The sequence below is a fragment of the Strongylocentrotus purpuratus genome, unplaced genomic scaffold (genome assembly GCF_000002235.5).
Source record: "Strongylocentrotus purpuratus isolate Spur 01 unplaced genomic scaffold, Spur_5.0 spur5_scaffold_18, whole genome shotgun sequence".
NCBI classification, from domain to species: Eukaryota; Metazoa; Echinodermata; class Echinoidea; order Camarodonta; family Strongylocentrotidae; genus Strongylocentrotus; species Strongylocentrotus purpuratus.
In genome coordinates, this window is record NW_022145603.1 from 6925963 (window position 1) to 6953598 (window position 27636).

Below are 27636 nucleotides of genomic sequence, written 5' to 3' on the forward strand. Positions count from 1 at the left end.
TTCTCTATCGAATACCTAAAGGGGGCGCTATACCACTTTTAATCATTGTCATCGTCATTTAAAAGAAACAAATCATCATCATCAATATCGTCATTATCGTATTTATGAATATTATCATTAGATCAACATTGGCACACGCTCATGATACAAAAATAGCTTACGTATCACCTAATTCGTCAAAGTGACGAATTACAGTCTAGTTATTATTATTGTTATATATATAAATGCAGAAGTTTGAAGTCGGTAAGATGTATTATCTTGGTCGGCCGGCAATCTGTCACTTTTGTATCGGCCAAAAGAAACATTTTCGATTTTTTTTTTTTTTTTTTTTTTTTTTTAAATTTGAAAATTTGAAAATCTGAAAATCGCGCCGGCCGAAAAGTCGCTCAGTGAGGGGGAGGGGGGGGGGGGGGGGGGGGGGGGGGGGGGGGGGGGGGGGTGAGCACATTTTTTTTTTTTGGTCCTTGAATTTGTTTTCATTTCATTTTTTTTCACGTCAAAATCACGTGATTTTACATGATTTTTTTCTCAGGGGGGGGGGGGGGGGGGGGGGGGGGGGGCCGGGCCCGGCCCCCCCCCCCCCTGGATTCGCCACTGCCTGGTAGGAATTTATTCCTTGAATTGCTAGAGCGCCGTATGGCAGCCGTGCTAATGCCAGGGTAATGATCAGGAGCGCCAGGAGGGTGACTGACTGACATGAGCGCTATACAAGAACTTACTATTATTATTAATGTTATTAAGAGTCGGGAGCGGTATAACGAATCGTCTTCTTTCTCTAATAATGTAATGAACTGTCAGGGGGGGGGGGGGGGGGGTGATGACAAATGATAGTTTCTTGCCCCGGGTTTTTAGGGTAAAATTTGTAGACATTGGGATATTGGCATTGATATATTTTTCGGTAAGTGGTGGCTAGTTTTGTCTGTAATCGGCGGCCTCTAACCCCCCCCCCCCCCCCAGTGGCGGATCCAGGGGGGTGGGGGGCCCGGCCCCCCCTCCTTGAGAAAAAAAATCATGTAAAATCACGTGATTTTAACCTTTTTTGGGGTTGGGCTCACTACCCCCCCCCCCCCCCCCCCCCCCCACTGAGCGAATTTTTGGCCGGCGCGTTTTTCAATTCCTCCCCCTTCCTCCACTGAGCGACTTTTCGGCCGGCGCGATTTTCAAATTTTCGGGAGCCAAAAAAAAAAAAAAGTTGGGCCCCCTCCCCTAAGAAATCCTGGATCCGCGCCTGCCCCCCCCCCCTCCACTCCCACGGAAAAAGGTCTAGCGACGCCCCTGCCTATATGCTGCAAAACCGTATTTTGTACTCTACAGAAACAAACTAAAATAGTGGCTTTACAGGTACACGTTCCAAAAACGATGGAATCCTTACATATGTTGAAACAAAGTCTCGATCTCCTTCTGGCTTCTTCATTCTTTTCTTTTCTTTTTAGTTCTCGATTGTCTATGATTGCAATTGTTTCAAAAGTCTCTCTCTCTATCTCTATCCGTCTCTGTTGTGTTTATACTTCATTCCGTCTCATTTATACACCTTTCCCTTCTCTTTCTTCTCATATTCTATACAATTCCCACTTCTCCTTGAATGACTTATGTATTAATGAACCATTTGATGATCAGTCATAAAGCAATCGTTAATATATAATCTCTTATCTATTAATAATAATAATGATAATAATAAATAGTGATAATTTGTATACCAACAATCTTGATATTATTGATTATAAATGTTGATAATATTAAAATTAAAAATGATGATGATGATGATGATTATAATAATAATAGTATACCAACACGTCTTAAATTGTCTGTATTGAAAAAATACACTCTATGAATCACACATGAACTCAAATAACTATTCAGCAGTCTTCCCTATTGGAACATTTATTTCAATTACTTGTGATCTCTAATGAAAAATATATATCAATACAAAAATATATCGTACGAAATTTAAAAAAAAAATACATCCTTGAAAACTGAAAGACTTATAAGGGGTAATCATAGTACTGTATAAGGAATTGCTTCCGAGGAACATGAAAATAGAAATTAAACAAAAGATATATTACATGTTTAGAAAAATATTTTCAAATGGCAATGAGACAAAAGAAAGTATGTGTGCGTCAATAAATTTACTTGTATTGTGCTACATGACACATCCATTGAAAGCCTGCTTTGTTTCAATACATCATGCGTACATTCATGTATTTTTTTTCCCTTTCAACCCAATTCATTTCTACATCATTATTGAAGCGACACGTTCCTAAACAAGAGAAAGGACCTAAGTGAAAGTTTTGGTTACACTTCCCTTAATCTTCATAAAATCAGCATAACCTTTTATTAATTAATTGAACAAACAAGTCCTTGTTACACAATCCTGTAATTGCAAGTCAAGCAAATGGGATTAAAAATATTCCTGGAGGTGGGGGGGGGGGGGTTACTTTGGTACCTGACACAAATGTCACAGGTACAAGTGCAAGAGGTAAAAAAACATTGTTTAATATTCATAAAGAAAATAATCTAAGTTACTCTTTGTATTGTTTTAGTGCTATGTATTTATCATATATGATCACATTATTCTGGGTACATCAAATAATTGGTTAAATGCAAATACCATAAGCCCTTAATTAATATAATAATATGATTGTACACACTTTGATATTTAGCCTATCCAGTGCATTACTTTGGTGCCTGGCAAAAATGTGACAGGTAATCACATGATCACATTATTCTGGGTACTTGAAAGCCCTTTTCTACATAATATGCAATTAAATCTATTCATACAAAATCATATCAATTAAAAGGAGTAGTTATCTACTATATATATAGAAAGAGAGAGAAAGAGGGGGGGGGGGGGTGGTATACTCCCCGCTAACATAAGCATTTGAAATAAAACTATAGAAAATTTGTACTATTTAAAGTCTTAAAATTGATCCGCATTAAAAGCGTGAGATAAACATAAATTACTTGATCAATACAGATATGATATCAAACCCGTCCTGATCAACAATGCAGCCCTTATACACTCACAGATAATACAGAAAATCGTATTCAATTCATTTTTATACTTATCTTCAAATATTTCTATATCATAGTCTTATGTTTTTAACAAAGACTTGCTGATAAGTAGTACTTTAAGAGTGATGTGAGTAACCCTTAATTAATATAATAGTATGATCGTTTGTAATAGAGACTTAGCATGATTACATCAAACAATCGGTTAAATGCAAATACCGTACGCCCTTAATTAATATAATAGTATGATTGTATACACTTTGATATTTAGCCTATCCAGGGCGTTACTTTGGTACCTGGCAAAAATGTGACAGATAAAAGTGCAAGAGGTAAACAATGTTATTTATATTCATAAAAGAAAGATTCAAAATTACTGTTTGTATTGTTTTAGCGCCATGGATTCATCCCATATGATCACACCATTCTGTTTACTTGAACGCTCTCCTTTCTACATCATATGCATTTAAATTTATTCAGTCAATCTGTCAAATGCAAGTAAGCCCTTAATTAATATAATAATATGATTGTATACACTTTGATATTTAGCCTATCCAGAAGAGAACCCATCTATCCATAAGAAATATATAACTAATTCACTATATTCTTTTCCGTTGTCATATTCGTTCTTTGTCCGAAGGTAAGTTTCTTGGTGATCAATAATGCATTGGATTTCGCTCCACACCGTTGTACTGTAATAAAGAAGAGTAGAACAAAACAAAAAAATTGAAACAAAATATCAAAGTTTGAAAGAAAATACATATCATTTGGTATTAAAGTGTACCAATCACTAACCACAAATAACTTATGTATTGCTAGAATTAATAAATAAAACTTCAACATTTAACCAGGCATCTAATGGATTCACGGTTAAAAGGTAAGGATACAAAATAGTGCATGTGGAACCCAAGTTGGACTTCCGTCCTGTGCGGTGCGAGCCCTATTAGAAGCGAACGCAACAGGTGCACTGCATACTGCATAGTCTACTCACAAGTTTCTTGTTTATAATTGAGAGTGTAATACATATATATATATATATAGTGACTTAAATTAAAATATTTATATGTAATATCTCTAAAGCTCATATTTGGAATAAAGTAATACAACATGGAACTAGTAACATATAAAACAATATATTTTCTGGTGATCAGAACACTCTAAAGTAGAAATAATAAATGAGGGGTTTAAGAAAAGACACAAATGTGACATGACAAGCATTGCAAAATACCATAATTACACATGTTTATCTAAGTAATTCCAGTATATTAAGACTGGGAATGGTTCATTTTCCTAAGACGGTGAAAGTGGAGGTGTCGTGGTATAGTGGTCCATTCACTTGCCTTTCAATCCAAGGGTTGAGGGTTTGAATCCAAGCCAAACAATAATGTCCTTTGACTGGAATTAATCCACATTTACTAATCTCTACTCAGGTATTAAATGGGTACCAGGTTTCTGGGAGTTTCTGGGAAATGGCACTTGGCTGGGATGTTGGCACCTCTGGAGTGGAGAATGTGCCTACATTTGCATGCATTGTGTGCAGGCAAACATTAATCCAATGACCAATGGTAATACTATAACAATAAAGGGCTTAGAGACATTGCCAATGTATCAAGCCCTATAACAAACCCAGATCGTTATCATTAATTAAATAAGCATTAATTAATACATATTAGGAATTTTGAAAGGGCAGCTTTACAACGGGGTAACTTATGCTAATCTCGTATAGTTCTTGGAAAAAAGGAGTTGACACGTTGCAAAGTTCTTCATTCGATTACTCTGTATGCATCAAATGTCCACAAACAGTGGGTAAAAAAGCCATGCAACAACGCCGTCGAGAGAGCTCAGATTTTATGTCGAGCCCAGAAGTCCTAAATTGGCCCACGGCATCTGACAGGTGGCATACCGTATTACAAGTACTCAGAGTCATATACACAAGAGTTTGACCAACTTGATTTCAGTTGGTCAGAGCATGGTGTATTTTTATTCAGTGTCTGCCCATCATAGCAGTATTTGCAAAACTGTGGAACACTCATATATGGTTGGCAAAACTCAAATACGGTTGGCCAAACTCAAATATGGTTGGCCAAACTCTCCTGACAAATGACACTACGAATCGGAGCATTGTCAAATGCAAAGAATCTTTTACATACCATTTCACTCCCATCTACCACGTAGGGAGTCCTGAAATTGCCATCTCCATGACGCTGTTGACAAGACAAACAATAAAAAAAGACATAATAAATTCTTTTTCTTTCAAAACATAATCTATAAAATCAAAAGTATATTGATTAAAACAGATAAACAAGAATCTAGTTGTATCTTGAACAATAACAATTTAAAATAAAACATGCCGCACTAGACATGTTTATTCATTGTTTGCATAATTTTTAAACAAATGTTTTTCTTGACTGCTCAAAAACTTGCCAGAGGATTGTCCAACATAGCAAGAAATAATGTAAGCAAAGTGAACCCCATTCATAGAGATGCAATTATTAGCAGGTGAATGGAATGACTGGTAATGGGGGAGAAGAAACATGTATACGTTGAAACAGTTAGTAAAATGGTCTATTCAATGTGATCATTCATTGTGCAGCTGAATATAATTCCTTACTGATATTCAGATTTTGACATTTACGTGGATATTTCAAGCAGTGGTATATGTCCTGGAGGCTATGTACGGGATGGGGGGGGGGGGGGGGGTGGCGGTGCACATTCACCATCCATGCCTTGATATTTTTTGAGGATGAGGGTTGTTTTGTTTTTCAATATTTGTTGTTATTTTGATAACCCTTGCTGTGCCGGTGTCAAATTCATTGTATATGTTGCATAATGATTTATGCATTGTTTTAAGCACACAATGCTACAATGGAAAATGAAGTGCAGGTGTTTGAAAACTATATACTGTTTATCTTTTTGGTAAGATATAGGAAGCCTTTGGTGTATGTATTACATGATAAATACCATGTTGAACAGGGAGATTATCTGTGAGGTATATAAACACATTGACAAGGAAACTGTTTTTACCAGTGCATCAGTTCCGCGCAGTCGATCCAATGCTTGACCAACAGCATATCGGCGTCCTTCAAGGGAGTTGTACTCATCAGAACCATTGAAAGATTCGTTTCCGTAGAAGCCTCTATTTTGTCTACTTGGATTGTCATACCGTTGTTCACTGAAGAAAAAAACATCATTGTTATATATTTTGTTGTTATCAGTGTAAACATTGTGAGAAAAAGCATCAACAAATTTACAAAATGTGTCGAGACAGAAGACCATCACTAAGAACTGTGATGGTCCAATCAAGTGGTTCACTGCATCTCAAAGAGAATTGAGAGGGATCTGTGGTTACACAGAGTTGGACAGATTGATAGATAGATAAACAGGTATGCAGATGGATAGAAAGGAGGATAAAGGTGTATAATTATATAAATAAATGTAGACAGGTAGATAGAGATTTGTACAAATAGGCAGCAGATTTATAGATTGATAGACACTTTCTTAATATCATGCATACAACATGTCAAGAAGAGTTAAATATCACTTGGCAAGGCACCTCTAGATTTATATATTTATTTATTTATTTCTGATATTTAGACAAGGTGACTGATTTATCACCAGTAATGGTGGTCTTCCATGAGGCCCTGTTAAACATAATGATGTACATTATAGTTTAACAAATATAGATATGATAATAATATTAATAACAAAATATTGAACATAAATTCATAACAGCAATAAACAATAAGTAAGAACATGTATAAACATATATACAAAGAGTTTTGGTATGCTCGTAATAAAAAAATGGTTTGTTTGTTTTGTTTTGCCTTAAATACATTTAAGGCAAGTCAAAAATACATATATAGGTCCCATACTTTATGAGGTATACTATTATTGAATTGTGTCAACATAAAACTACCATTTAATGTAATGTGTTATCCAATTCAAGCTCTAGAGCTATTATCTTGTTACTACAGTCGTCATATATATTGAAATCATACATGTAGATGTGGTAAGTAATAGCTTGAGCTCGTTCATTTGTAAGTGTATTGTAATACTCACGCGAGCATCAGTTTTGTTGCTTGATTTCGTCTGACACCTTGTACGAAAACGCAGCAGACACAGGTTATGAGGACAAGAACAAAACCAAAAACTCCGAGAGCAATACCAATGATGGCTCCATTCGACAATCCTTGAGGAGCTGCAAAATAAATGTATCAGATATGAGATTAGGAAAAACATGATCAAACAAATATACATGTACATGTACGCAAAGAAAAGAGAGTACCCTCACATCCATTTCTTGTGAAACTGTATATAACACCATATATATATATATAAACGTGTACGCCTAGGGAGAATGAGTGAGAGGGAGCATAAGCACACTAAAAATGACTAATTACACAACTTACCATTCTGGCAAAGGTCTCCTGTAAAACCAGCTGGGCAATTACAAGGCTGTCCAGCAGAAGTACATGTCCCACCGTTCTGGCAGTTTGTTTGATCGCACTGAACTGTTCATTTCAAAGATATATGAATGATTCAAATTACTTCAGATAACTGACCAACTTATTTTATCGTTATTTATTGACAAGGTATAAACAGTAGAAAACACAAGAACTCCATAACTACTCTAATATGAACAAATAATAATAATAATAATACAGTATACTGAATACTACATGTGCTTTGACAGCTAGATGTGTGCAATTTTTGAAATTGCCTAATTTATAGAACTATAAGTACAGAATATGATAAGTAGCGTCATTCCTCTTATTTTAGTACCATTTTTGTTGGGCATCTCTTCACGGTTGACTGCACAGGGGTCGAATCCCATGGATTGGACAATGTCAAACGCCATGTGCACCAGCACCATGCCTTTTCTTGCCTATGTATTATTACAGAACCATCTTTGATTCGATATTTTATGATGACATAACAATTGGTTCAAATGCAAGTCACTCCAAGATATCATAATTTGAAGAATTATTTGTCACAAACAAATTTAAAAAACAAACACTATTTGCTGTATGTTCGAGTGTATCTTGAACACATCTTATCCCTTGGTTGCATCAGATACTCACTCTAGCCCTTAGTGATCTAGAGTTCATTACCAATTAATCTTAGATATGATTTTGCAAATAATTAGGGACCGTCAAATTAAAATCACAAACTTTTAACATTTGCAAGGCTATACTATAAATTTCTAATGCAAACAAGTATCTGAAATTGACCTGTGATTGTGTCCTCTGGCATTGCCTGTCATTTGCGAAGGTGGCTCTTTATACATTGCATACAGCTGAACTCATGTCAAGATACCAAGTCACAAACAACAACATTATTTGTTTTGACAACTAAAAAGATAATATCCTCTTGTAAGGTGTCTTAAAAGAATGGCTGGTGAAAAAAGCCTGGATTTTACTCTTACCTTCTGCCGATATAGATGCTACCAGAGTTTGACCATTAGCTGATAAGTTTTGATCAATGTTGGTAGATAAGGCAGATAAACTCACAGCAAGCCCATCTGCTACACTTTGGCTCTCAGCAGCAAGTTCCACTTGCACGTCACCGACTACGCTACCTTGGCTGAATGACAGCACTATGCAATTAGCATTAACAAGTTGAGAACCTAACTGTTCCCTTACGTATTGGCTGAACTGATAAATGAGAAAGTAGAGAAAGCCAGAATCAGAGTATGCTTGTATACATATGTAGTTCATGTAAATATATATATTTTTTTTTCAAAGATAAAGTTCAGTTCCAGTCATGCACTGAAAAATCAATAGATACAGGGTGATTATGTAGTGCACACAAATTGATGTAAACTATGAGGTTCTGGAAACAACAAAATGATCAGAAATACAACACTAATAACCCATAGCAGTAGAGTGTCTCCTCTTACTTCTCCAATATACCTCTGTCTATATGAATGTTCCTCTGACTTTGACATCAACCCATTATTGCAGTGAAGATATATTTTCTGGTAAGTTTAACGCTTTCATGACCATGTGACGTTTGACTTTTGACACCTCTCACCAAAGATCCAATCAGTTCATCCTTTAATGCTCATGCATACTTCATCCAAGTATGGTTTGAATTACTACAATGTGTTTTCAAGCTATTGCGTAAACAAGATATATTTTTGGTATTTGAAAACACATGTATGAGCCTGTGACATTTGACCTTCAAGCTTTAACACCAAAAATATAGTCAGTTCAACTTTTCATACTCATACTTGTACATATTTCATCCAAGTTTTGTTCAAATGGGACGAACGGAGGACGGACTGGCAAGACGATAAAAACAATTTCTTGTGCACCATTTTCAGTGGCGGAGGCATAAAGAAAGGACTACAGGTATATTCTCTCTTTTATTTCATGGATCTACAAGTAGCATTTGTTCAGGAGGAACCAACACTTTATTACAAAGTTCCAGTAGACTACTGCACTACCTGACATTTGTATGGACATCTTAATGTGATATATAATGTATGGTGATTATGTAGTGTGCTGAAGAAGCACCATTTGTACATATTTGAGTCTATAGAATTGTCATCAATTTTCTCGCATTTACTGGTGAAGAAAGACATACTTACAATGTAACAGAATGCAACTTCATATTCCATGAATTTGGCCGATGACCTATCGGTTAATTCTGGTGTATACGTCAGGGTTTGACCATTCAGACTTTGTCCTGTAATCTTCACAGTCACTTGACTAGTGGACAGACTGCTTGGGAGAGCTGGATATACATGAACAAAGAAACAAAAACAATGACATGAAGCCAAGATATTTATGGATACTTCAATGTGTTTCCTCCATGCAAAAATCATGAATACATTTGGTTTTGTATTCTCATCAAACAAGGTTTCCATAATGAGACCACAGATGGAAAGTGTACAATATATGCAATAGAGTGGTGAAGTGTGACGTCATCAAAAATCTGTTTTTAGAATTTCTCATTTTCTTTTTCATATTCCGAAATAACATCAAAAATAATGTCCAAATGTCGAAAACCAATTGAATATGTTAAGTATTGGCTGAGATATGACCATCTGAATAAATATACTCCCCATAGGAACTCAGTGTTATATGCTCTGGCTCCTAACCATTAGGAGCCAGAGCATATAAGTTGTTACATACTTTTGGATATGTAACTATTAAATCACATGCAAACTAGATGGAACTTCGACTGTGATGCCTCTGTCATATAGCAATTTTACAAATCAAAATGGAAGAAATTTTTCATATTCAAGTTCCGTTGTAATCCATTAACAATTCTCAGAATATTGTGATTACAAGTTATTTCTCATATACATGTATGGATCTTTGACCTCATGACCCAAAAATGCAAGATACATACATGTCTTGAGTTTGATGGTAATCCATCCATCGGTTCTAATGATAATGCAATGACATGCTATTTTTGCATACATAATGAGCCCCATGACCTTTGACCTTGACTTCATGACCCCAAAAACTAATCAGTTCATTGCCTCAGCAAGATACATACATGTCCTGAGTTTCATGGTAATCTGTCCATCTGTTCTAATGATAATGTGATCACAAGCTATGTTTGCATACATAATGAGCCCTGGGACCTTTGACCTATGACCTCGTGACCCCCAAATCTAATCAATTCATTGGTTCTGCAAGATACATACATGACCTAAGTTTGGCAGGAATTCATCAATCGGTACTTGAGATAACGCGATCACAAGCTATTTTTGCATACATAATGAGCCCTGTGACCTTTGACCTCGTGACCCCAAAATCTAATCAAATCATTGTCTCTGCAAGTTACATAAACGACCAAAGTTTGGTAGGAATCTATCAGTCTGTTCTTGAGATAACGCGATCACGAGAACGGGCCGTACGTACGTACGTACTATGGACAGACAGCCCGAAAACATAATGCCTCCGGCTACTTCGTAACGGAGGCATAAAAAACGATATATAAAAATGCTATTTGGATGATGAACTATTCCTTCATGAAATTTTGCATGAAACTGAACGAACTTGATATTGATTTGTTTGTTATTATCTATCTGTAATTTCAATTTTACCAAGTTGGTAGAAACCTATATTATTCCTTATTGAAAAAGAAAAACTTATATTTAGACATACCATTGCAAGAATTTGCATTGACTAATGTGAATCCAGCATTGCAGATACAAGTGTATGATCCATCCAAGTTGACACATCTTCCATTACTACAGAGACTCGAATCAAGCTCACACTCATTAACATCTATGTAAAGTGGTAAAATGAAAATTTGGAACAATATGATGAATAATCTTTAATAATAATTATCATAATATAAACAATGATAATATATGATGGCAATACTAATAATGATAATAATAATAATGATAATAATAACAACTATATTAACAATTTAACAAAAAATAATAATGATGGTGATATTGACGATGAAGGAAATGGTTGAGTTCTGGACATGAGATTGCATTGTGCAAACAAATATTAGTGAGGCTACTTTTATCATACCCTACCACACATTGTTAATAGAGATCGTTGTGGGAATCACAATCTCATACCTGCTCTTTAAATGACCTTTATAATGTTTCTTTCTTTTTATTATTTTATTCGCTCTTCATCTTTAATTTCCTGATTAGAAAGGAGCAATTGCTCTACATAAAAAGTGCATGTATGTAGGTATGTAATATGATTCAACCTTATAGCTTACCTGTTCCACACAGAGTCCCAGTATAGCCATCAGCACAAGAACAAGTAAAAGAGTTAACTCCATCAGCACAACTTCCTCCATTCATACAAGGATTGCTTTCACATTCATCGATATCTGTGCAAATTGAGTTCCAAAGACAATGATCGGGATTAAAGTGAAGAGAAACTAATTTTCATTTTGACAGATTAATCTTTTTGGGCAGATAAAAGGGAAAATTAAGTTTAAGTCGTATTTCAAATGTAAATGCATGACAGTTCAGGAATAAATTACATCATTTGTAAAACTAATTTGACCTTTCATACCTCTAACACCTAAAGAATATTTAATAAAGTAATCCTTATATGCCAGTTGATTGGGCCAAGTTTGGCATAAATAGCTTCACAGCTTCCTAAGATGTTGCAGTAACATTATATACCTGATTTGTCATTTGCACATATTTACCAACAAAATTATCTCTAATTTATTTAATACTTTTCCTTTTTATTTATTGATTTATTCATTTGCTTGTCATTTTTATTTATTTCTTATTATTATTAAAACTAAACTTATATATATATATATATATATATTTTTTTTTTTCTTCAGGGGAGGTACTTACTAGTCTCGCACAATGTACCGGTAAAACCGGTATTAGCACAATCACACTGGTTAGTACTCCTGCATGCTCCGCCATTCTGACAAACAGCTCCACCACACTCGGCTAAACAGAAAATAAAGTTGTAGGATATTTGGATTAATGCATTCATAATACTCTGATACATTCATTGACTGGGGGTTGGTGCCAAAAAGCAGAGAGAGAGAAGCTTTATATCTTACAGTCACGACGTTGCCATTCCTTTATACATTTGGGCGGTGGTTTACTTCATATCGGAACAAGCCTTTACTCTTTTATGTTAACTGGGATGGGTGTTGAGTTCAATATTCAGTAAAACACCAAAAGGGTACTTGAGGAGATGGATTCCGTGAAGTATTCTGATATATAGCAGACATTAAGATACAGCCGGGGTATAGCGTTCCATTACCATGAACTGTACACAGAAAAATGCATACGGAACTACACAAGTATGTGGCATAAAAGTGTGATCCACAACTTTTATTTATTTCTTAGCATAATTTGAATATGAGAGCATTTGGAATTGGAAAGCCATCCTTTCAGGGGAATTATTTTTGATGATATTCTTCCACAACAACATGAAATGAAAGACAAAGCTCATATACGTTCTCTTCATATGTTTTCAAAGGTGGAAGTTTTGGGTACATGTACATACCGTCACATGTACTGCCATCCACACTTAATCTAAAGCCGCTGTCACAGATGCACATGTAAGATCCATCGGTATTAGTGCATTCTCCATCCCCACAGGGATTAGCAACCGCAGCACACTCATCGACGTCTAAAAAAGAAACAAAAAGACATTAAAAAAAATGCTAAATGCAAATGCATCTTCTCTATGCCTCCGCCCTAAATTCAGTTTTGGAAATGGATGGATTTATTCACGACATATCACACTAAAAAGAAAAAGCCTATCTATTGTGGTTCTTGAGATATCAAAATAGCAAGGCTACAACCTATAAATTCATGAATTGAACTCCGTGAACTTTGATGTAGTTACTCCAAAATGTATTCATATAATTTTCTATGGTGATACTTACTATCTTCAAGTTTGAAGTTCATATCTGAAGTGGGGCTTGATATATCGCTTTAATGAGAAAGCAGGGCAGACGTAGAGACGGGCAGACCTTAATCCTTCTATTACAGGCAGTTTTGATAAAAGTAAGAACTGATGCCCTTGTTTATGCTACTGGTGAAAATTTTGCAATTACATGCATAACTGTAAATGATCTATGATATAAGTAAGAACTGACACCCTTATTTATGCTTCTGGTGAAAATCTGACCATTACATGCAGTACTGTAAATGATCTATGGTATATGTAAGAACTGATAACCTAGTTTATGTTTCTGGTGAAAAACTTACCATCACAGGCAGTACCATTCTTGTTGGCCTCAAACCCACTGTCACAGGTACATTCATAAGTCCCGTCAACATTGTTACAGGTTCCATTCCCACATGGGTTTTGAATGTTTGCACATTCATTGATGTCTTAATATGGAAAAGAAAACAGAAAAGAGGTAATCTATTGATCATTTCTATTAAAGGATACACTTATCATACCCTACCACACATTGTTAATAGAGATCGTTGTGGGAATCACAATCTCATACCTGCTCTTTAAATGACCTTTATAATGTTTCTTTCTTTTTATTATTTTATTCGCTCTTCATCTTTAATTTCCTGATTAGAAAGGAGCAATTGCTCTACATAAAAAGTGCATGTATGTAGGTATGTAATATGATTCAACCTTATAGCTTACCTGTTCCACACAGAGTCCCAGTATAGCCATCAGCACAAGAACAAGTAAAAGAGTTAACTCCATCAGCACAACTTCCTCCATTCGTACAAGGATTGCTTTCACATTCATCGATATCTGTGCAAATCGAGTTCCAAAGACAATGATAGTGATCAAAGTGAAGAGAAACTAATTTTCATTTTGACAGATTAATCTTTTTTGGCAGATAAAAGGGAAAATTAAGTATTAAGTCGTATTTCAAATGTAAATGTATGACAATTCAGGAATAAATTACATCATGTGTAAAACTAATTTGACCTTTTATACCTTTTACACCTAAAGAATATTTAATAAAGTAATCCTTATATGCCAGTTGATTGGGCCAAGTTTGGTATAAATAGCTTCACAGCTTCCTAAGATGTTGCAGTATCAATATACCTGTTTTGTCATTTGCACATATTTATCAATAAAATTATCTCTAATTTATTTAATACTTTTCCTTTCATTTAATGGTTTATTCATTTGCTTGTCATTTTTATTTATTTCTTATCATTATTAAAACTAAACTTATATATATATATATATATATTTTTTTTTTCTTCAGGGGAGGTACTTACTGGTCTCGCACAAAGTACCGGTAAAACCGGTATTAGCACAATCACACTGGTTAGTACTCCCGCATGCTCCGCCATTCTGACAAACAGCTCCACCACACTCGGCTAAACAGAAAATAAAGTTGTAGAAGATTTGGATTAATGCATTAATAATACTCTGATACATTCATTGACTGGGGGTTGGTGCCAAAAAGCAGAGAGAGAGAAGCTTTATATCTTACTGCTACAAGTTAAACGTTGACAGAACTTTTTAAATGACGAGTAATGCACACTATGTAAACATAAAACTGTACAAATTAGCTGCTTATGTATAAAATATTAATTGTCTAATCTAGCCCCCTGGATGCTTGTTCAAATATGACGCTAAAAAACTGTAGCATATTTAGTATTATTCGTCACATTTCTGTATCTTATAACACAGTGCTTCAGGGAATATGCGCAGGACCTCTGTGACGACGTTGCTATTTCTTTTTACATTTGGGCGGTGGTTTACTTCATTTCGGAACAAGCCTTTACTCTTTTATGTTAACTGGGATGGGTGTTGAGTTCAATATTCAGTAAAACACCAAAAGGGTACTTGAGGAGATGGATTCCGTGAAGTATTCTGATATATAGCAGACATTAAGATACAGCCGGGGTATAGCGTTCCATTACCATGAACTGTACACAGAAAAATGCATACGGAACTACACAAGTATGTGGCATAAAAGTGTGATCCACAACTTTTATTTATTTATTGGCATAATTTGAATATGAGGGCATTTGGAATTGGAAAGCCATCCTTTCAGGGGAATTATTTTTGATGATATTCTTCCACAACAACATGAAATGAAAGACAAAGCTCATATACGTTCTCTTCATATGTTTTCAAAGGTGGAAGTTTTGGGTACATGTACATACCGTCACATGTACTGCCATCCACACTTAATCTAAAGCCGCTGTCACAGATGCACATGTAAGATCCATCGGTATTATGGCATTCTCCATCCCCACAGGGATTAGCAACCGCAGCACACTCATCGACGTCTAGAAAAGAAACAAAAAGACATTTAAAAAAAATGCTAAATGCAAATGCATCTTCTCTATGCCTCCGCCCTAAATTCAGTTTTGGAAATGGATGGATTTATTCACGACATATCACACTGAAAAGAAAAAGCCTATCTATTGTGGTTCTTGAGATATCAAAATAGCAAGGCTAAATAAAACCTATAAATTCATGAATTGAACTCCGTGAACTTTGATGTAGTTACTCCAAAATGTATTCATATCGTTTTCTATGGTGATATTTACTATCTTCAAGTTTGAAGTTCATATCTGAAGTGGGGCTTGATATATCGCTTTATTGAGAAAGCAGGGCAGACGTAGAGACGGGCAGACCTTAATCCTTCTATTACAGGCAGTTTTGATAAAAGTAAGAACTGATGCCCTTGTTTATGCTACTGGTGAAAATTTTGCAATTACATGCATAACTGTAAATGATCTATGGTATATGTAAGAACTGATAACCTAGTTTATGTTTCTGGTGAAAATCTTACCATCACAGGCAGTACCACTCTCGTTGGCCTCAAACCCACTGTCACAGGTACATTCATAAGTCCCGTCAACATTGTTACAGGTTCCATTCCCACATGGGTTTGGAATTTTTGCACATTCATCGATGTCTAAATATGGAAAAGAAAACAGAAAAGAGGTAATCTATTGATCATTTCTATTAAAGGCTACACTTATCATACCCTACCACACATTGTTAATAGAGATCGTTGTGGGAATCACAATCTCATACCTGCTCTTTAAATGACCTTTATAATGTTTCTTTCTTTTTATTATTTTATTCGCTCTTCATCTTTAATTTCCTGATTAGAAAGGAGCAATTGCTCTACATAATAAGTGCATGTATGTAGGTATGTAATATGATTCAACCTTGTAGCTTACCTGTTCCACACAAAGTCCCAGTATAGCCATCAGCACAAGAACAAGTAAAAGAGTTAACTTCATCAGCGCAACTTCCTCCATTCATACAAGGATTGCTTTCACATTCATCGATATCTGTGCAAATTGAGTTCCAAAGACAATGATAGTGATCAAAGTGAAGAGAAATAATTTTCGTTTTGACAGATTAATCTTTTTGGGCAGATAAAAGGGAAAATTAAGTATTAAGTCGTATTTCAAATGTAAATGTATGACAATTCAGGAATAAATTACATCATTTGTAAAACTAATTTGACCTTTCATACCTTTTACACCTAAAGAATATTTAATAAAGTAATCCTTATATGCCAGTTGATTGGGCCAAGTTTGGTATAAATAGCTTCACAGCTTCCTAAGATGTTGCAGTATCAATATACCCGTTTTGTCAATTGCACATATTTACTAATAAAATTATCTCTCATTTATTTAATACTTTTCCTTTTTATTCATTGATTTATCATTTACTTGTCATTTTAATGTATTTCTTATAATTATTAAAACTAAACTTATATTTATATATTTTTTTCAGGGGAGGGGTACTTACTAGTCTCGCACATAGTACCGGTAAAACCAGTATTAGCACAATCACACTGGTTAGTACTCCCGCATGCTCCGCCATTCTGACAAACAGCTCCACCACACTCGGCTAAACAGAAAATAAAGTTGTAGAATGTTTGGATTAATGCATTAATAATACTCTGATACATTCATTGACTGGGGGTTGGTGCCAAAAAGCAGAGAGAGAGAGAGAAGCTTTATATCTTACTGATACAATTTAAACGTTGAAGAAACTTTTTAAATGATGAGTAATGTCCTCTATATAAACATAAAACTGTACAATTTCGCTGCCTACGTCTAAAATATTAATTGCCAGAATATTGGTAATGTCCAATCTAGTAGCATTCTTGTGTATTATCCGTCACATTTCTGTATCTTATAACACAGTGCTTCAGGGAATATGGGCAAGGCCTCAGTTATGACGTTGCCATTCCTTTATACATTTGGGCGGTGGTTTACTTCATATCGGAACAAGCCTTTACTCTTTTATGTGAACTGAGATGGGTGTTGGGTTCAATATCCAGTAAAACACCCAAAGGGTACTTGAGGAGATGGATTCTTTGAAGTATTCTGATAAAGCAGACATTTAGATACAGCCGGGGTATAAGGCTCCATTACCATGAACTGTACACAGAAAAATACATATGGAAATACACAAGTATGTGGCATGAAAGTGTGGTCCACAACCTTTATTTATTTCTTGGCATAATTTGAATATGGCATTTGGAATTGGAAAGCCATCCTTTCAGGGGAATTATTTTTGGTGATATTCTTCCACAACAACATAACAAGAATGAGAAAGTTCATTAGTTATTAAACGTATACGTTCTCTTCATAGTCGGTGGGGTGACAAAACCTTGTATCTCAATTTTTTGAGATTTTGATTTTTTTTTTCATAATTGTGTACCTAATGGCCTACGACACCACCTGATAAATCCATGGAACGCCTCCTGTCTCGGTTTTTTCACAAATTCCACACAAAGGACGGTGTCACAGCACTAAGTCTGTTGAGACAGGAAATAATTTTCCGCTCTCCTGAAAATTCATGATTTTTAGAGATACGAGGTTTTGTCACCCCACCGACGTTATATGTTATCAATTGTAGAAATTTTGGGTACATGTACATACCGTCACATGTACTGCCATCCACACTTAATCTAAAGCCGCTGTCACAGATGCACATGTAAGATCCATCGGTATTAGTGCATTCTCCATCACCACAGGGATTAGCATTACCAGCACACTCAATGATGTCTAGAAAAGAATCAAAAATACATTAAAAAAGAGCATAAATGCCACTGCGTCTCATATATGCATCCGCTCTAAAGGTATAGGAAATGGCTGGATTTATCCATGAAATATCACACTAAAAACAAAAAGCCCATCTTCTATGGTTCTTGAGATATCGCAATAGTAAGGCTAAAACCTGTAAATTCATGAACTGACTTCTATGACCTTTGAACCAATAATCTGATCAGATCATCTTCATATGGTGATACACACGATCACCAAGTTTAAGCCTCGTATCTCCTGTGGTCCTTTTTTTGTTTATTTGCAAAAAGGCTATATCTAAAATGTTGAAATTGAACTTTGTAACCTTTGACCTATAAACTGGAAATTCAATTAGATTGTCTTTATAGGGTAATACATAATATCACCAATTTTGTGCCTCAAATCTTTAGTGATTCTAGATCGCGATATCGCTATAACGAGGCAAATACCAGGAATTTCATTAATGACCTTGGACCTAGTTACTCTATAATCTATTCAGACCGTCTTCCAATAGTGATACAAACTATCTTCAAGTTTGAAGTTCATTTCTGAAGTGGTTCTTGAGATATCATTTTAACTAGACAGACATACAGACATTAACCTTGTGATAAAGGTAAGAACTGGGACCTGTTTCACAAAGCCTTTTTTCAATGACAAATGACAATAATCAGTGACAAATCTGCTGATAACCAATCACAAGCAAGGATTTCAGCAGCTTATAACAAAAATTGTTATTTGTCACTGATGACAAGTTTTGTGAAACTCCCCCCACATGCCCTTCTGTTTGCCAGTGGTAACAATCTTACCATTACAGGCAGTACCGCTCTCGTTGGCCTCAAATCCAGGGTGACAGGTACACCCATAAGTCCCGTCAATATTGTTACAGGTTCCATTCCCACATGGGTTTGGAATGTTTGCACATTCATCGATATCTAAATATGGGAAAGAAAACATAAGAATAGAAGTAATCCATTGATCATTTCATTTCATTTTATCATAGTTATGTTGGTCTCAATAGAAAAGAAAAGTTCCATGAATACATACCGGTATATGTTGTAATTATACAATTTAAAGTTAAATTTAGTGAAAACAGTATTTTTTAGAAAAACATGTGGAAAATGACACATCGTTCAAAGTTGGCCTAACATGCAATCACACAAATTTGTGTAAGCTTGCAAAAAATGTCAGGTTTTTGCAAATTTGATTAAAAAATGTATGCAACACCTTTAAAAAAAAGTGATAAGAAGGCTGAACACAGTCTTCAACAGTTGCATGGTAATCAATGAATTTCTAAGGGGGGGGGAGGGGGGTAGTATCGACAACTAGATAGTATAAATTGTATCCTGCATCAAAAATTTGTTGGCTTTTGATTGGTTGAGAGCTCGTCACATGACCATAAATATTTAACCTATTTTTAGAAAGTACTATATAAGAGTACTATTTCGGTTTACTATTTGGGAGTTGAACAAAAATGTGATTTTTTTTTTTTTAATTGAATCAATTTTTTAATTTTAATTTTTAATTATTTTTAATTTAATGAAAACAAAATATTTTAAATCTTTTTAGATAAAAATTGACATTTTAATTTTTTTTTTTTTTTTTAATAATAAATTTTTGATGCAGGATATAAAACAAATATACCATGCCTTCTATTCGAGGTAATGTTTAAACTATGGGCCTCGGTGACTCCAAAAGTACCATTTGCTTCGGGGCTGCGCCCCTCAGCAAATACTATTGTACTATTGGAGTCACCTCTTGCGCATAGTTTTAACCAGAACCTCTCAAGGCAGTGCATATTTGTATACTATATTGTCACTTGGAATATCATATGCATTGTTTTTAAAATATACAGTACACGTACTGGGGTATACAAAATATTATAATGAATAGGTGAAATGGAAAGAGGAAAGGAAAGGAAGGAGTGATCAAGATTGAGAAAGTTGTAAGCAGATCACAGAAATGTAAGCATGTAGTTCTGGGAAGAATTTGTTGTATTCTTCTGTAGAGACGTTCTGAATGAGAGTATCAAACCACAGTATTCTTTCATGAAAAAGAGTTTGGCTGTCTAATTGAAAATCATATAAAGAAATATCAGCATACCATTACAAGCCTTTCCGTTGATATTCTTCTCATATCCATCGTTACAGTCACAACTAAACGTCCCCATGATATTGTTGCATGTTCCATCGACGCACAGGGAGGGATCCTCACACTCGATAATATCTAATCAGGGGCAATTTGGAGAAGAACATGTTAGCCTTTTTTATGATCATAACCGATGGAATATAAATCCAGTTACTTTTTAGTCTGGTACTTTGTATTCTTAATGTGATTAAGATCAAAGTTGAATAATTAATTCAAGTACATTAATATTAATGAAATGATTCAAGTAGAATGATTAAATTAATTCAAATTAAATAATTAATAATAGTAATTCAGGTAAAGATGTAGTACGTGAACATAGATCGACTTGGAAAAGGTCCTGTTCACAAGCAGAACATAGGTTCAACAGTTGAACTCTTCGATTGATATTCTTACTTTCTAAATTTCATAAGAGCCGTTTAGTGGCAGCTTGGCTAAAGTTAAGTAGACAATAATTCAGCCTTTTGTATCCGTTTCCTTAAAAAAATTCTTTAACCCTACGTTAACTGGGGGGGGGGGGGGGGGGGGGGGTCAATTTGACCCCCCCCCCCCCCCCTGTAGAAATTGCATTTTTCCTAAAAAGAGATAAAACATTGGTTCTTTAAACTTGTTTAAAGTTTGGGTGTTTGTTTTGGGGTCAAAATAGTTGAATTGTAGTTATAAATGAAATAAAACAACAAAAACAATAAAATACATAAGTAAAAAAAAAAATGAAATACACAAGAAATGATCAAAATGAGAGATAACATAACGAATAACCTGGCTCTTCCAATTTTTTGTGTTGTATCATTATTCCAAACGGTCTAACAAATATATGTAGTGAAAAAGAATGCTTAAATATCAATAAAGTATGATTTATGGGCAAAAATGTGAAGTTTATGACCTTACAGCTGTACTTGCATAAATTACCATAAATATGCAAATGAGTGAATTTTTCAAAAAATAGAAATTACCATAGTATTCTATACACTTCACTTGACATGCAAATTTTCGCGGCGATCGGCAGTAAAACGGCCGAGATCTTAGAGGAGGGGGGGGGGGGGGGGGGGGGGGTCAAATTGACCCCCCCCCCCCCCCCAGTAAAAACCTGGTCTGAAATAGCCCAGTTAAAATGGGGTTAAACAAGGTGCCCCAAAAGAATGCTATGCTGACATCTGTAACTTCAATCAGATTTGTAGACGAAATGACATTGATATTTTATTTCTTTTATTGGGAAGGAAATTTTCTCCAAGATCATCAGTCTTTATTACTATGAAGGAATTTTGATTTTGGGGCTATTTTTTAGAGGCAATGTAATTTTCTAAAATTTGCTACTTTTGCAACAACTTCGCTAGACGGACAATGTTGTGTATTGAATGCCCCCATTTCATTAATGGTGCCTTCATTTATAAAGCAAGAGCAGTCTTGCTTTTGTTGACACAGCTGATCTTAGGGCAAGCCATCATATGCCAATTTCTAGCTCCTTCTTTTTGCAAAACTAACCAATTTTAAAAATGAAATTGCATCCTTAAAAAGCCCTAGGATAAAAATACCTTACTCAAACATATGACGTCTTTCGGATGGTGACGTTTAAAGGTTGGTAAATAATAAATATAAATAATCATATATGATACACGTATGTAAAAACTCAATACACACACACACACATTATGATCTTGTATTGATTTTACATGGATGAAAAAGTTGTCTGATATGCAATAAACAAAACGACATTTTCTCAATGATGTCGTTGAAGTCATAGATCTCAACTTTTGCGTTCTTTTAGGAACCTCTTTATGTATTTTCATAATTCCAATAAAAATACAATTCAAACAGATTATGTGCACAGAGAAATACATTGACATTTACAAATTCATGAGGAAGTTACAAGTATAACAGAAAAAAGGAGAAGGAAAGATAATCCAACAGAATATACAAAAAACAGAATTGAGAGGTTTGCATGGTGGCAAGAGAACCTTGAGGGTATTCTCTAGGCAACAATTCTGCGGGCTGTTACAAAAAGGTTGCATTGATGGTATAAACCAATGATAAGAGTTAAGAAATAAATTGATACAAATATTGATGGGGTTTCTTTAAAAAAAATGATTTTAAGATTTACTTACCATCACAAGTAGTCCCTGTTGAATCTACTGCAAATCCAGGAATGCATGAACACATGTATGATCCCTCGTTATTTTGGCAAATTCCATTAGCACAGAGATTCCCAGCATCACACTCATTAATGTCTATACAGGAGACAACGGTATCGGTTAGAAGATAAAGTCTTTCAAAATGTTGATACACTTTATCAACTTTGTACACTAAAAAATAATTTACATATAAGGAATGTGTCTTTACATGAAATACATGTAGGACTACATTGGAATGTACGTCTTGGTTTTTACAGCAAGATGAAATATTCACTTTTTTAAAGAGGTAATATTCATTTTTTTAAAGAGAAAATGGAGCAGATTTGAATTCAGGATGGTAATTGGTTGGGGAGGAGGGGGGATTGTGTAAAGATGGATTGATTATAGGGGAATTCCACCTTTATGGCAAGAAAGCAACTCTACAAGAAAGAAGCAAAATTCAGAAAAGCATACCACTACAATTGACACCAGTGACATCTAGTTGGAACCCTACGTCACAGTTGCAAGTATAAGAACCATCGGTGTTAACGCATATTCCATTAGCACAGAGGGTGGAATCTTTTTCGCATTCATCAATATCTGGCGGAAAAAGGAATCAAGAAATCCATACAGTATAACAACCGAATGATAATTACTCAACAAGGACATTTAACCCCTGGACAGTTACCCCCTGCAACTGCTCCAGCACAATTACCCCCATGACAATTACCCTGCCAGCCTTAGTGGATACCTCTCTATGAAGTCCACCTGTCTTAAGTGAGCACTTATAATAGCTCCATCTAGGCAGAAATACAGATTAATGATATCATTACATTTAACAATAGCAATAGCCATTGTTAAATACCTTTTGAACTCTGATTTGCTTAGACATACAACTTTCGTTTTTTCATGCATATCAGTAGATGTTTGGTTTTAAACAAACCGCTATAATAACCGTTTGCTACATACATTTTTATTCAATTTAATCTCAGATTACATTACACTGTAAACACATTTTGATCCGTTGTTTCATTAATACATTAGTGTTCAATTGTTACTGCAATTTTATGCCCTTGCCAAATATTTAATTTGGGCTTCTTTCTCAAATATAATGTGCAATATCTTATACAAAATTACCCAATATTGTTATTCAAATACTCAGTCTAATTTTATGAGCAACTTTCTTGATTTAGATGAACGCTGTGTTTACATTTATAAGTGAAAAACAGAATTATTACGGTTTAATTTTATCTCTTCCAATACATATTTTTATGCTTAATTTCAATTTGTGTAATAGAAATGTTTATATCCATTGTTAAATGCTTTCTGAACTCTTTCGCTCAAAACAACTTTCCATTTTTTCTTCTCCATGCTCTCCTTTTCACAATCTTGGTCTTTCAACATAAAAGTGTTTTACTAGTTTACTACATTAAACAAATTATTTCGTTTTGCAATTTCGATTTATCTGATCAATGCTATATAATTTCTGGAAAAGTTAACTTACAATATATTTTTTGTTTCATATATTCTAAATTTGTTTGTAACTTGAAAATTTTCAAACTGCGAGCTGCTTGTTTGATGTGCTTTTACATTAACCAAAGCAACATAATAATAGTATGTGTTAAAGAATCGGTCTAGAAAGACCAAGTGTCTACAGCCAATTTCCTGTTTCCCTTGGGTATAGCCTTGATAAACGTGTCTTAATGAATATTAATACCAAAGGGATATGTTTATGCATGTTTTTCTTTGTTACAACATTCCCTTTCACATACCATTACAACCAGTTCTTGCTCCGTTTTCAATATATCCGTCATTGCAAGTACAGAAGAAAGACCCAATGGTGTTAGTGCACATTCCGTTAGTACACGGGACTGGATCATCGGCACATTCATCAACATCTGCAGCAAGAAATAAAACAACAATATAAAACATATTATCATGTTCAGGTTTATAATCTTTTGCAGTTTACAGTATTCCAACATTATTCCCTTTCCCTCCACACATTATTTGGCCGTAAATTATGTATAATTTCCATGTAAATTAAGTACATGTAACAATGAAAATGTATTTGCTTTCATGGAAACTTCAATTTGAGTACAATATATTTCTTACAAGCCACTAACCAGACTGCCCAATTGTGATGTGCAAGGATGTAGTGATCTCATATTTCAAACACTTATAACTTTGACCATCCATGTCCACTCCCCGATGACTCAAGCCCGCACGGTCATGTATTTTTCCCCGACATCCGCACCCTGGTGACTTAAGCTCACGCACGCCAGCTATTCTCCACTCCTGACGACGGATAGTCAACCTGTTTGAAATGTCGAGCCACTCCCGCCACTCATCCTCTCCAAGCGCTATAGTTCTCCTTAGAACTATAAGCTAAGAAAGATAACCAACAGTCCTTTTCAGGACTACAAATCCTCAAGAAAGATTACCGAGAGTCCTTTTCAGGACTCCTCAATCCTCCCTCTCTCTCACATGGGGCACCCGCAAGCCTACTGTATTTCTTCTTATTGTTTCAATTTACCTCATACTTTCACCATTGTGTTTCTCTTACTTTTCTGCTTCATGTTCCAAATCTAATTGCAAAAGTTGGACTGCCCTTTAAAGAGATATGGTCTGCAGTTTCTATAAGTAGTATGTCATAAATGCTACATCTGACACAGACTTTGCGGAAGTAGCATTCATTTGGGCAGAAGTATCGCACACAGCGGATTTGATGTGCCAAAAAGAAATTCCCGTCCCTCTCTAATATTAGGGGAAATACCCAAATGGTGTCAATTCCCAAGGAAAACTCATGCTTATGTGTCGTTATGCCGTCCTTACCCTCTTGGTTGACTATATTTTCGGCTCCTGAAACTCCAAAGCGCCGGTTATCTAGTATAGCAATGTTGAACAATGATTCCAATACTGTGTCGTTGATATTTAGTGTTGTTTCAACATCTGTCCTGAAGTCTATGACAGCATAGGGACCGGTCACATTTACATCTGATATTGTAGCCATGAAAACAGAGTCCCCAAGTTCTGAAATGCCTTGGAGAAACATCAGCATCTAAAGATAAAATGACACACATTCACATCAAACTGCATGTTCTTCAAAAGTCAAAAACAAAATTTTCCAGGGAGGGGGAATGGGGAGACCTTTACTTTCTTGTGAAAAATGTGTGATTTAGACGTATTTTCACCAAGATAACCACGTAAGCCCATATTCTCTTCTGTAATATGAAACCATTATTATCATTATGATTTTAACTAGATCAATCAGTACTGTTTTTAGGAGGGTGAATTTTGGGGGAAATCAGAGTTAATCTTCAAAAAGATGTCAGTCTTATTTTTTTGTTCAGCCTACTTTTAAAAAGGACTTTACTTCTGTGACTTGAGCAGGGAGACAATTCCAGGAGGTATGGCAATTAAATCTAAGTGAAGGTGTAACAAAACATCTCTTTCTTTCCAGAGGTGGTGTTTAATTTTTATTCTTGTCGCCTGTGAATGCACATGACAAGGCACAATATATACAGGTGTATCTAAAGTGTAATAACAATCCCCCAAAACTATTTTCCATCTCACTATATTATTCAAAGTATGAGCTTCAATTATTGGTTCTGAAAATATTTTTTTCTAGTTTATAATCACTCTCAATAAACATAAAAGTGACTGGTGATGCACATGTACAAGTTATGATACAATAGAGGCCGCATACAGTTTGATCTATTCTCTATTTCCAGTTTCAGTTTATTTCAAATTTTGCATACATCACATATATATCACATTTTGTAATGATTTCACACACAGAAATGATTAAAAAAATTAAATCTATTCTAAGACAGAGACTAAATCAGAAACATGAATTCTAGAGTCGCTTTCATTCAAATAATGTAACAAATTAAGTTATTTTAAACAAATATGCATTGTCTGTACAAACTTGCATGACCTGTATACACGTTCAATATTTGTATGCCTTGGCAAACTACAATGACAACCACAACATCATCAAAAGAAAACATTTTGTTCATACTTCTAATCTGCTTGCCTATAGAATACCGGGTTAGGTTGATTTAATGTTGATTATATGCATTCTAGCTGTAGACAAATTACGGTTTCAGGTGATTGGTACACTTAACAAACAAAATGAATGTGGAACAGACTTACTGTTTAACCCTTACTGTACTGGGGGGGGGGGCCTGGGAGGCCCCCCCTCGACATTTTCGGAGATTGCGCCGCAACCGCTTGGAATTTTGAATTGTCGTTTCATGACTTTTTTCCCTCGAGTCTTACGCACATTTTGATACCATTTTCGTCGAAATCGGATATACCCTTAAGGCGTTACATAACAATTAGTATGCGCATGTCATCAAAAAAAAAAAAAAAAAAATTAAAAATCGCATCAAAATTTGCATAAATTATCATTATTAATTCCATTAAAATAACTTTTTGTGTTAGAAAAGAAGTTTCATATGAATAATGAGTTTCAACATTCAAAAAGTGGAGTTTGACACGTTTTCTGTAAAATGCATAAAATTAGCGCATTTTGCATAATTAATTAGGCTAACAACAAAAATTTGCATATTCGGAAAAAACTAATTATACCATCTTGTTCCTTACGTAAATATCTACAAACATGCAAATTTTCGTGTTCATCTGACAATCGACGGCCGAGATCATAGGGGGGGGGGCCTCCCAGGCCCCCCCCCAGTCAGAGGCTGCTCAAAATAGCCCAGTACAGTAAGGGTTAATCAATAATGAGTACATATGGAATTGACTTACGTCACGTTCAAGTTGCTCTTGATTTGTAGCAGATTCGATAATAGATGGATTGGCAGCAATTAAGGCACCGAGAATGGCTTCAAATCTTACCCTCAGTTGCAAGGTTAAGGACGCTAAAATATGATTAAAAAATAAAAGTTTGTT

At 35.1% G+C, this 27636-nt stretch overlaps 1 protein-coding gene across 1 annotated transcript in view; it reads right to left on the reverse strand.

Moving 5' to 3' along the window:
• Positions 1 to 1853: 1853 nt before the first annotated feature.
• The window catches only part of LOC100891475 (fibrillin-2), a 65597-nt gene continuing 39814 nt past the window's right edge, over positions 1854 to 27636 (reverse strand). The window contains exons 32-57 of the mRNA XM_030989112.1: positions 27493 to 27605; positions 25555 to 25780; positions 24495 to 24620; positions 23197 to 23322; positions 22717 to 22839; positions 20573 to 20695; positions 19279 to 19404; positions 18329 to 18454; positions 17187 to 17288; positions 16607 to 16720; positions 16210 to 16335; positions 15575 to 15700; positions 14678 to 14779; positions 14085 to 14198; positions 13688 to 13813; positions 12978 to 13103; positions 12308 to 12409; positions 11710 to 11823; positions 11130 to 11252; positions 9599 to 9744; positions 8432 to 8660; positions 7416 to 7517; positions 7066 to 7204; positions 6031 to 6178; positions 5157 to 5210; positions 1854 to 3698 (exon numbers count right to left, since the gene is read on the reverse strand). Coding sequence (XP_030844972.1) covers positions 3663 to 3698; positions 5157 to 5210; positions 6031 to 6178; positions 7066 to 7204; positions 7416 to 7517; positions 8432 to 8660; positions 9599 to 9744; positions 11130 to 11252; positions 11710 to 11823; positions 12308 to 12409; positions 12978 to 13103; positions 13688 to 13813; positions 14085 to 14198; positions 14678 to 14779; positions 15575 to 15700; positions 16210 to 16335; positions 16607 to 16720; positions 17187 to 17288; positions 18329 to 18454; positions 19279 to 19404; positions 20573 to 20695; positions 22717 to 22839; positions 23197 to 23322; positions 24495 to 24620; positions 25555 to 25780; positions 27493 to 27605 — 3218 coding nt within the window. The 3' untranslated portion in view covers positions 1854 to 3662. The remainder of the gene's footprint in view (positions 3699 to 5156; positions 5211 to 6030; positions 6179 to 7065; positions 7205 to 7415; positions 7518 to 8431; positions 8661 to 9598; positions 9745 to 11129; positions 11253 to 11709; positions 11824 to 12307; positions 12410 to 12977; positions 13104 to 13687; positions 13814 to 14084; positions 14199 to 14677; positions 14780 to 15574; positions 15701 to 16209; positions 16336 to 16606; positions 16721 to 17186; positions 17289 to 18328; positions 18455 to 19278; positions 19405 to 20572; positions 20696 to 22716; positions 22840 to 23196; positions 23323 to 24494; positions 24621 to 25554; positions 25781 to 27492; positions 27606 to 27636) is intronic.